Source organism: Microtus oregoni, unplaced genomic scaffold (assembly GCF_018167655.1).
Source record: "Microtus oregoni isolate MIOR12 unplaced genomic scaffold, Mior012 000007F_ref0000211, whole genome shotgun sequence".
NCBI lineage: Eukaryota > Metazoa > Chordata > Mammalia > Rodentia > Cricetidae > Microtus > Microtus oregoni.
The window spans coordinates 24299119-24311013 of record NW_024543066.1 but is presented as its reverse complement, the minus strand read 5'-3'; the positions used below and the strand labels follow the sequence as shown (position 1 = coordinate 24311013).

At 41.2% G+C, this 11895-nt stretch overlaps 1 protein-coding gene across 1 annotated transcript; it reads left to right on the top strand.

Moving 5' to 3' along the window:
- The first annotated feature begins 1491 nt into the window (after positions 1-1491).
- LOC121450398 (zinc finger protein 22-like) lies at positions 1492-2378 on the top strand. Its single transcript, XM_041655238.1, has 2 exons — positions 1492-2119; positions 2201-2378. The coding sequence occupies exons 1-2, from the start codon at positions 1581-1583 to the stop codon at positions 2376-2378; spliced, it is 717 nt and encodes a 238-aa protein (XP_041511172.1). The 5' UTR covers positions 1492-1580.
- The last annotated feature ends 9517 nt before the right edge of the window (positions 2379-11895 follow it).

The window sequence follows — 11895 nt, the reverse complement described above, 5'->3', positions numbered from 1 at the left end:
TTTCTGTGATTTTTTTGAACTATTCCACCCTCTTGTCCTAAACAAAAGGAACTCAGCCAAATTACAAAATGGCTAAAGAATAAGCAATTTTTTTTCCTGCTGCATCTGGCAAAATCTTACTTAATTTTCTTCTTTTGGGTCAGGAGACTTGCCAGCATAAAACAGTTATATTCGCACTGTGAAACTCGTGTCCTCTGGCACAGGCAGCTTGTGAATTACAGACACTGAAGGGAGCCCTTGGGTAAGGCATGTCTCCACTGTGAAAGCTCACTAGTTCAAAGCTACTCCGGGCTAGTTCTCAGCTTGACTGTTATTCTTAATATGGTTTCCTACTTTGCATGTCTTCTATGGAGTCTCAAGAGTGCCAAAACAGAAATGACTCAAATCTAGAAGGAAAATAGGCTCTCCTGACCAATTCTGATTTGCCGCCATTGCATTCGGAAGGTTTTCAGATGCTAACTGCAAACACTTGCATCCCGAATTCCTTGCATCTTTCATCGTTTTTTAATGGGAGAAGAATCTGGTTTGGGTTTCTTTACTCTTTGACGGCTAACTTGCATCCAGGAGATGGAAATGGGAACCTTTATTTTCTAACTGAAGGGAGCACTGCCGTTCCAGGAGACATTACACAGCCCACTCTCCAGCGATGCCAAGAGAGAAACATCAGCCTCCGTTTGGTCCTGCAACCAACCAGAGCAGCAAATCATCTCCGAGGCTGGCTTTACTTGAAAACCGCTCGGGACCACAGACTTGTGAGGCAAGATGTGGTCTGAGCCAATGTTATGACCCTCAATCAAATGAAGAAAGCGTTTTCATTTAACCCATTTCCAGACTTCGACATTATGTCTGCATCTTTATTGTTGTCATCAAAGCAAAGCCTTCTATGTTTTAGCGTAAGATGGCCCTGTGCATGGGCTTGGGGAAGAATGAGTGTGAAGTTTCCACTTCCGTTTTCTTGGTAGGCAGGCTTTAGTTGGCCTCCGAAAGCATCTTTGATTAGCCACCCTGGGCTACACGAAATTGATCTAGTCTAAAAGAGAAGCAGAGCCAAGTGGTGACGGCTCACACCTTTAATCCCAGTATTTGGGAGTCCCACGACTTTAATCCCAACACTAAGAAAGTATGGCTGGGTGGAGAGAGGAATATAAGGTGGGAGGAAACAGGAGCTCATTATAGACTGAGGAGGCAGTCCGAGGATAGAATCATCCCTTTGGTCTGAAAATATTTTTTTCCCACATTTTTCTTTTTCAAAGCAGTGATTATATTTTTTAAACTAAGATTTTATGTTTTCATAGTCCAGGGTTTCCATATTTGTTATTATCGCTTACTATGAAGGTATAGCAAACACCTGGCTCTCTTTCCACATCACATAGACAATGAATCACCTGTACCATTCTTCCTTGATTTGGCTTTATCTGTGTTATCTCTTAACAACATGTCGGGTTATTAAGGTTAACAACAGCCTTACTGGCGAGTACCGTGGCGGCCTGCGCGAAAATTTTGAGTTGCGTTCCTCTAGGCTATAAGACCTTAGTTCAGAAGACAGTAGAATCTCTCGACGATACATTTGCTTATTCACCATGAGGTTAGCAAAGCCTAAAGGGGCTATTTCTCGAAGCTCAAACCAAGGCAAAACCTACGAGACCAAGCGTAAGACAGGCCGCCAGCGGCAGAAATGGGGGATGACCATTCGACTCGACTCCGGCTTAAGTCGGCGGAGAAGGAACGTGGATGAGAAGCCCTACAAATGTAGTAGATGTTCGAAGAGTTTCGGTCAGAGCTCCACTCTTTTTCAGCACCAGAAGATCCATACAGGGAAGAAGTCCCATAAATGTGCTGATTGTGGGAAGCGTTTCTTCCAGAGCTCGAACCTCATTCAGCACCGGCGGATCCACACTGGGGAAAAGCCCTATAAGTGTGATGAGTGTGGAGAGAGGTTTAAGCAGAGCTCCAATCTCATTCAGCACCAGAGGGTTCACACTGGAGAGAAGCCCTACTGCTGTGACGAGTGTGGCCGCTGCTTCAGCCAGAGCTCGCACCTCATTCAGCACCAGAGAACCCACACCGGGGAGAAGCCCTACCAGTGCGAGGAGTGTGACAAGTGCTTCAGCCAGAGCTCGCACCTCATTCAGCACCAGAGAACCCACACCGGGGAGAAGCCCTACCAGTGCGAGGAGTGTGGCCGCTGCTTCAGCCAGAGCTCGCACCTGCGGCAGCACATGAAGGTGCACAAAGACAAGAAGCCACGCAAGAGGGGCAAGAACGCCAAGGCCAAAGCTCACCCGGTGTCCTGGAAAGCTGGTAAAGGGAGGAAGGCAGTGGCCGGGCTCCGCCAGGTGAAGGGTACTGCTTCGGGCCTTTTTAAAAAGAAAAAGTGAAAGACAGGCAAATATGCTCTCTTAAGAGCGAGGCTGCTTTATAGTAGAGCTCTTAGATTTCAGATCTAAGAACTGCAATGTCATAGACTGTGCTTTGAATATCTCTGACTGTCTGAAACAGATGTTTGTCCACAAGTTTGTCCAGAACACTGAAGCCCTGTTAGAATTTACCTGTTTTACTTCATAGCACTGTTTAAGACTTACATACGTCCGTCTTCCATCAGAACAATACCAAACTGCATTCCCGATCAGCCTTGAGTTTGAAGTTTTGTTTATTGAATGCTAATTTTTTTTTGATTTTTATAATATCAGTTCTTCCTGTATTAATGACAGTTATCCTTAAAAATAAAGAATGAGCTATTTTTGCATAAAAAAAACAACAGCCTTACTTTTCTGTTCATGTCTCTCTTACAGAAGGTGCAAAACTCTTAACCATCTCCCAAAGAGGCCCAACATAGTGCAGATACTTACGCATGGATCTATCCACACCCACGCAGCTTTCCCTCCCTTATTCCTCTAAGCATCTGCATGACAGTGTGGGGTCAGCCCATGTCAACTGTACTCATAGCTAGTAACACCCTATATATACAATCATGTTTTCTTTTTAAATCTTTGTTTCTACTCTAGCTAGCACTGTGTGTGTGTGTGTGTGTGTGTGTGTGTGTGTGTGTGTGTGTGTGTTCTAGGCAGCATCCTAAGATAACTTTCGGGGATAGCTTTTCTAATTTGTTTCCAAACTTTCTTCCAGGTACTTAAATCAGCTCTTGGATGTCACCTGTTATTTCTTGGGGAGTCACTCCTGGATGCACCCTGTGACTCTTTGATTTGCTTTCGCTGGCCTTCTTGGGTTTCTTTTAGACCTCTTCTGACTAGATCAAGCTTGGTAATTTCTGTCTTCCTCTGTTGACCAGCTCCTTTATTTTGTTGGAACTTAGTCTCTGATAACTTCCCAACCAAAGCCATGTAGATGATAACTATTTGGGAAATGGATATTTTAAAATGTCTTGGGCTGTAAGTATAGCTCAATGTTTGAGTGCTTATCTAGTCGTAAAAGGCCTGTGATCCGATCCCAAGTAATATGCGTGCACACACACACACACACACACACACACACACATTATCCTTGCACTTACAGTGTAAGAGTCAAAGTTATGTTTTAAGTTTTAATTACTTATGCTTAAAAGATCCATAAAACAAACAAACAAAATGCCTCTACCCAGTAAGGTCCTTGCCAAAGGACAGATACTTCCCAAGATGCTGGACACTGTTGTTCAAAAAGATAAGAAGTCGCGTGTTTTCAGTTCCTTAAACAAGTTTGGTTGACCCAACTGCACCACCTGTACTTGGTCACCTGGAAGCCAGAAGTACGTGACCTTCGAGTTTTGCCTTTATAAGCACCTAACCAGCCTAGCTTGTGGCCATTTTCTGGGAACCCCAGAATGCACCTGGCCAGAGTCTACCATCCTGGCCAGTATTTAATTAAAGCTTGCTTCAAACTTGGCTCAAAGTCATGGTAGCGATCTTAGTGACCAGTGGGATTAATAACAGCTGTTTAACAGTTTAGCCTCTTTAGAATTGGCAGTTTAAATGATTTTCCCTCGGAGCTTTTGAAGTTTTAAAAATATCCCCCTAATTGTGTTTTACCAATAGAAGTTAGCTTGGTGGAAATAAAATTACAATGTAAAACAAATGTTTCTGAAATGCATTTTTGCAAATAGAGATTGTTACCTCGATAAAATAATACACAAAATACAATACTGTAAGCAAATTTGTATTTCTAAATATGAGCAACAGAACAAAACTTGATTTTAAAATGTATGTTTCCCATCTCCATAAGTATTTTTGTTTGATGTCAACTTCTACCAAATAATTTGTTTTCTACATGAGAAAAAAAAAATCTCACTATTTCCCCTCATCCCATTGATGGAAAGTAAAGTAGAAATAAACTCACATCTCCCAGTCTTCCTTGAAGACTTACTTAAGAGCGTCTGTTAAGCGAGCACTCTGGACACCAACGCTACCCTGGCATTCTGCAGGGAGACATCTTGAATGAGAGAAGGGAGTCTAAAGCCCGCATTTTGTGCACTGTAAGTGAAAATGGATGGCTTTTGCTTTTGCACATGTTGAGCTGTGCAGCTTCAGCTGATGTTGATTTAAAGCACACTTTATTCTTTGCACGTGGAGGAACGTGTATTACTCTACCAGGAAGGAATGACAATGCATGCCATTCCATCAGAAAACTGTCTGATGAAGGGACAGCTGGGAAGATCTGGCAGGCCTCAAATTTGGCAAAGCCCTTGTTGGCAAATTAAATATGGCAACTCAAATATTTCCTCTTCAGGCAAACCTGTCTAGTGCTATAGCTGAATTTTAAGACATAATTATTTTTGTTTGTGAGTGTTTTGCCTGTGTTGTGGTGGTTTGAAAGAAAATGGCCCCCAAAGGGAGTGGCCCTGATAGGAGGTGTAGCCTTTTGGGAGTAGGTGTGGCCTTGTTGGAGGAAGTGTGCTACTGTGGAGGCAGGCTTTGAGGTCTCATATATGCTCAAGCCACGCTGCGTGAGACAGACTACTTCCTGCTGCCTGCACAAAATGTAGAACGCTCAGCTGCCTCTGCAGCCATGTCCCACCATGAATGATCATGGATTAAACCTCTGAACTGTAAGACGCTCAACTAAATGTTTTCCTTTTTAAGAGTTGTTGTGGTAATGGGGCCTCTTCAGAGCAATAGGAACCCTAAGACAGTGTTCTGCCTGTATGTGTGTATGTATGTGTACCACAAGTATGTCTGGTGACCATGGAAGCCAGAGGGGGTACTGGATCCCCTGGAACTGGAGTTACAGACAGTTGTGAACTGCTATGGGAATGTGTGGATCAAACCCAGGTCCTCCGCAAGAGCAGCAAATTATGTTAATAGTATATGTTGATTTATCTCTGTGATATGGTTTGATCATTATTAATTTTCTAGGAATAACCACTTTACGGAAGAGTGTAAAATAAATACAGCAAATACGTTTGCTGCAATTGGGATTTTAAAATTATTTGATGAAATAATCGAGAGAATGTCTTCAACTTATTCTCTGGTGGCCACTGTTTTTTTTTTAAAGTTATTTAGGTGTGGCTGTATATATATATATATATATATATATATATATATATGTATGTATATGTATATATATATATATATATATATAAAATTTTAAGTGGGACATTGTGCTAACACAGTGCAGTGATCATTGATCTTACCTCAGCTAGCCTTCCTGTATCAGGAGGGAGACATTCCCTGCTCTACAAGTATCATCAGTTAAAAATAAATCTGTCTTTTATCCAAATCCATAGTCCTAATCAATAGTTAGCTGATTAGACTTGCTGACCTCAAAGGAATTTGCTATGAACAATATTTGCTGGAGGCTCAATGAAAATCAATATCCACCAACACACAAAAAGAAAGTGGACATACAAAATTCATAACACCAACAAAAACTGTAGCATGATAGTGCTAACGGCACACTTTAGAATTATAACACATCTAAAGACAAAAGCAAACTTTTGCTGCTGAACTGCTATGTCAGAGTGAATGGATACTTCTCCACCAATCTCATAAAAAAAGTAAACATACACTCCCATCCGGAATGTAACCAAGAGCTATGCAGTAGACTGTAATCCTGGGGGCATCTGTGGAACCCCACTGCTGTGGTTTCAATGAAATTGACCCCCATAGGCTCATGTATGGTCCCCAGTTGTTGAGTTGTCAGGGAAAGATGAGGAGGGTGATCTTGTTGCAGTGGATGTGGCCTGTTTGAAGGAGGTGTGGCTTTTTTTGGAGAAGGAAGTGTGTCACTAGGGGTGGGCTTTAGGATTTCAAAAGTCTACACCAGGCCCAGTGTCTGTCTCTCTCCCTCTACCTGCTGCCTGTGGATCAGGTTGTAGCTCTCAGCTGCAACTCCAGCACCAAGTCTGTCTATGTCTCCACGCTTCCTGCCACGACAGCAGACGACCCCTCTGAAACTATAAGCAAAACCCCAGTTAAGTGCTTTCTTTGATAAGAGTTGTCTTGGTCATGGTGTCTCTTCACAGCAATGAACAGTGACTTAGACACCCACTGACCAACAACTCTGAAGGAGGTGACCCCTACCTGGCCCTGAGTCTGTTATTTGATAGCGTCTAATGACTGAGAAAGGCATTGTCCTTCAGTTATAGAGTAACTCCATTTAAACTCCTTCTTGAGCATGTCTATGTTTATATTTTAGGAAGCTTCTACAGTAGTGTTTCTGTATGACTTCTTCAAAGATCCTTAGTGTTAGATCTCCCTCTTCATACCCATTCCTGTTCTCTGCCCTCCATCCCTCGGCCCATTATCACCACCCCCCATTCTGTTATTCCCCTTTCCCCCTCCACACTGGTTGTGCTCTGCCCTCTCTATCTTGAAATCCCTCCAATGGCCCTTTACTAGTTTCTGTATGACTTTCACAGATACGCCCCCTTAAATATGCATGTCTAAGTATTCAAAGTTAGCATCAATATATGAGACTGTATGTGGCATTTTTCTGAGTCTGTGTTACCTCACTCAGAATGCCAATTTCCAGAATGAAAATTTCCATTTGCCTGAAATTTTTACTATCATTGCTCTTCGTTTCCCTCCAGAACTTGATGGCAAGCTCCCATTGATAGAGATACTGCAACCTGAGACATAGGACATGGAGAAATCAAGCTGGTACTGACCTGGAAGCTTCATCCCTATTGGCTAGCTTTAAGAGTGTTGGAAGGGTCTATGCATTCTATTGGGAGAGAGTTATCAACCATCTTATCCATCTGTAAATCCCATGAGCTATAATAATGATTGGCCTGGCAAGATACACCCACTGGTGCAATAGTGATATAAATGTTATGGGAGTAACCAGTCACTTCCTGGTTAGATTTAAATCCAACTCTAAAAAATGGAACTCATGCCTGGTATTAGCAATTGTGCCAAATACAAGAATGCCTCCTGCTAGAGGGGAGCATGTTTGGTGGCATTCTCTTCAGAGCTGTTGAAGGTGACTTCTATGTCATGCTAACAAGTCACAAGAGATCTGAAGGGCTAAGAAAAGGATGAATATCACGTGATTTTACCAGATGTGAGACAGAGGAACAATTCTAGAATTCAAATAACTGAGAAAGCAACTGTGGCGTGGCTGCAGCTCAGATTTGATGATACGCGATACATCTCATAACAGGGCCAACGAGGGTGATAGCGGACATTTACTGAAAGCGGAGTTGAAGAACTCTGGAATGGAGATGCAAAATTTTTAGTTCCAATACAAATATTTACACATCTTAAGAATAGGCCATGCTTTAAACAAGGCACAAAGAGATCAATAGAAAGGGATCCGTTTCAAAGAATAGAAACAGATGGAAAATATTAAAATTATATGGAATTTATAATCATTCTGTTATAACAAAGATTATTTATAAACAATTTAAAAAGAAATACCTATAGCAAAGCAGCTAATCAAGGAATTAATTTATGCTGGATTGAGAAAGTACATCTGATATGAAATGCTATCAGAACAAATATTTCGTCTGAAGCTGGTTCTGTGCTTCTAAATTGTTTATAACCATATTTTCTGCAGCTTTTTGCCTTGGATATCATATTGAAATCATATTCCAAGAAAATAAATATTAAAAATATTTAAGACTTCTTAGATGATAAATTAAAATCATTTAGTCAGAATGACTCTTAGTATACATATCAAGATATAACTGCACTGGGCAGCGGTGGCATACGCCTTTAATCCCAGCACTCGGGAGGCAGAGGTAGGCAGATCTTTGTGAGTTCAAGGCCAACCTGGTCTACAGGAGCTAGTTCCAGGAGAAGCTCCAAAGCTACAGAGAAACCCTGTCTCGAAAAACCAAAAATAAAAAATTATATATATATATATGCATTGCTATAGAGTCAATATTTTAATATATTCTAAATAATTATGTCTATTTAATATGTATAATGTTTGTTATTACTTACAAGAATATAAATAGGGGTAGTCTATCATAATACACTTGTGATTATAAATATTTCCAAGATATAGTCCCTCTATATCTCTTTTTGTGGTAAGAAGTATGCCAAAACTGCCAAAATTAATATGACACAAAAAGGAAACTATTGTGAGCTGAAGTTTATTTAGCATGAAAGCAATGGAGAGTTGAGCTCACCCACTGAAAGCAGCGCACCAAGAAACAGTGACAGAATCCCTATTTTAGCAAGTATGGCTGTGTTTGAGGTCCTTAATAAAAGTCATTCAATGGTTGGTAACTAATATCAGCATGGCATTCATGAATAATTTTGGTATAGGTTTCACCTCCTGGATGGATGCATGTCAACTCTTTCAACTTTTGACCTCCAGGTCTTTCTGAAGTGCTATCAGAGAGCTCTATACCTGAGCTTCACAGCGTGTCTTCTTCCTGATTCACTGAGTCAGGATCTGTAGCGATGCTCTCTGGTTACATCAGGGATCTGTTGCAGAATGGCCCTAGAGTGACCTGCATTTGCCGTGGAACACTTCATAATCTGCTGCTAATGTTTCATGAACAATAGAATCTAACTTTTAGCTGGTATGGCCACGTTTAGGGTTGAGAGTAGAGGCCATTCAATGGTTAGGCTGTGGTGGATCCGAATCTGAATTTGGGCCCGGTGACTCAGCCCTGCTTCTGAGCTGATGATGCTTTGTTATCTGTCCTCTGGTGCCACGCTGGCGTGCAGCCAGCACGTATGTGCCAAGAATTGTGCTAATCACCTCAAGGTGCATCTAGACATTTAGCTCTGACCCTAGTGCTTTGCAGCCAACCCAGATATTACAGAAGAGACAATGGTGGTCAGTTAAGAGCCGGTCAAGTTTCCCACACCGACGTCCACAGCCTCTTTGCTGCAACCGTGCGAGAAGGTTCTCTCAAGTCTTGGCAGCAGAATTCTGCTGAGGCTCCAGTTTTACCTTAAGGATATTTTGATTTTTGTTGATAACTGCCATTTTTTGTTAATTAATTGACATCTTGGGAAGCGATGAGTCAAGTTGGTGGCCTCTTGTTAAGAAGAAATAGAAATCTATATCTTTCCTTTTTTTTCTTTGAGTGAATTTCATGTCTACCTTTCGTCATTATTCTTCTCTCAATAAACAGGGTGGCCATAGACTATGAGAACAGAGATCATATTTCACTATGTAATAATACAGCATAATGTCCATCTGTCTCTGAGTATTTGTTGCCAGAATTGTATTGATATTCTACTCTGTGTTTATATCTTGGCTTGTCAGGCTAATCAGCAGATGTTTTTGCAGTAAATAGTAAAGACATAAAATCTAGGGCGTCTTTGCATTGGGTACTCAGAAATCTTAAAAACATGTAGCCATTCACCAGAATGATTTTCTTGGCAGTCCTGGGGAGCAAACCAATAGACTCCTGCATGCTAAGCAAGCAGGCTATCACTGTGCTCCAACCCCAACCCAACAGTAAAACTTTGTTTGTGAATCTGCTTAAAGAAAATGTATCATTTGAAGATCAGAGTCTGTTTTAGAATGTTAGTCTTAAAACTTATCTGCACAAAAAAATAAATAATTCATGTATCTAATAATGAAATTGACTATATAAAGTATGATACATCCATAATTCAAGTCTTGAGATGTGTACTATAAAATCTTGATTGACATGAGAATTAATTACTTCCTAACCTTATTTGGCAAACAAATGTTTATTGATACCAACAGTATGTGTTTCAATTAATAAATAGATTTCAATAACAATAATAAGTGAGTTGCTGGGGATGAGGCTCAGTAGCAGACTCTCTTTGGTACTTTCCCCACAGGATCAGGTCTAGTTTCTCATCCCCGGTAGGCTGTGCTCTCTGGCTTGTTTCTAATGCATACTATCTATCATGGGAGTGATGCTTGCAGTATACTTCAAAGAGTAGGTAACGCACACCACACACACACACACACATGAGACAGCCCTTTCTTCCTCCCTTTTTTTTCTCCATCACAATACAATCCTTGGGGTTGTGACATATAAGCTGTCACCTGAGAGCGTGGCTCACCAGGAGCTTCTTTGCTGGAGGTGCATGAAGAAAAACTATATAGAAAGCAAAAAAAGAATGCAGGATCCCAGTTGCTTCAGTCCCAGCTGTTGGATGCCCTAGCCCAGACACCAGGCGCATGGCCAGGGAGCTCAAATATTGTCGCAGTAAGTCTTTCGGCCATGCTACATGAGGCTAAGTGAACCGAATGTAAGCTGTCCCCATCAAGAGCTGCTCAAATTGCAGATTCGTGGACAAAATCAAGTTTGCTTTTAAAGCCGTCAAGTTTTAATGTGATTTCTTATGCAGACTTAGGTAAATACAGCAAATCTTTACCAAATAGACAGGTCGCAAACCATATAGACATGTATATAATCTCTTTGTTGTTTGCACATGATGCTGTTATAAGTGCATAAAGTAGAAACATGTCAGCAGAATTCCTTTAGGCTGGGGAACCATGAGGACGTGGGTTATCACTGTGCTGTGTGGACCACCTGCATCTGTGATACATTCATTATGCCTATAATCAGAGAAGTAAGCGTAGATATTGCTAAATAGGTCAATAGGGAAGGATGAATCACTTCTGAGAATGGTAATAAAGACTTCATTCTAATCAGCTGTTTCCATGGTGACACATATAACCCATCTTGCTCCTGAAATACACATATTAAATATAATTTGAGCCTTCTGTGACTCTGCTCTCTGGTTCATACCCACTGCATTCTCAGCCTAGGAAATAAGACTTGAGGAGGAGAGAACCATGGCTTCAGGTAATTTAATTCATCAGAACTGTTATTAATTAAACCTATTTTCACCAACATTAATTATATTCTTAGAAAATTTGGGATGTATCTGATTATTTATAATCAATTTTTGTCACATACATCACAGAAAAATACATATACACTTTGTCTGCAATGAAACACCAGGACCAAAAAACAAGTTGGGGAGAAAAGGGTTTATTGCTGTTCATCACTGAAGGAAGTCAGAACAGGAACTCAAACAGGGCAGGATCCTGGAGGCAGGAGCTGATACAGAGGCCATGGAGGGGTGCTGCTTACTGGCTTGCTCTCCCTGGCTTGCTCAGCCTGCTTTCTTATGGAACCCTTTACCACCTACCATAGGCTGGGCCCTCTCTCAGAGATCACCAGTTGAGAAAATGCCTTATAGCTGGATCTCAAGGAAGCATTTCACCAACTGAGGCTCCTTGCTCTGATGACTCTAGCTTGTGAGAAGTTGGCACACAAAACCAGCCAGTACACACACATGTGCATATATAATGTCTTATTTATGCCAGCATAAAATGTGGCCTCTTGTTCACTTCATGCCAGAAGATTATTAGTGTTCTCTGCACACACTGCAGATGTTCATTTTGCATAACGCAAGGTAAGATTATGAAAAGAAAATGGGTTTTGTGCTTTGATTATGTAGACTGGCTGGTAACATTTGCTTTATACATCTGCATTAATGAAGACAGCCA

What these genes read in the sequence shown, in the direction of transcription:
- LOC121450398 (XM_041655238.1), top strand. Translation starts at nt 1,581, where the DNA reads ATGAGGTTAGCAAAGCCTAAAGGGGCTATTTCTCGAAGCTCAAACCAA. An exon ending in AAGTGCTTCAGCCAGAGCTC is followed by an intron (nt 2,120 to 2,200) that starts GCACCTCATTCA and finishes CTTCAGCCAGAG; the next exon opens with CTCGCACCTGCGGCAGCACA.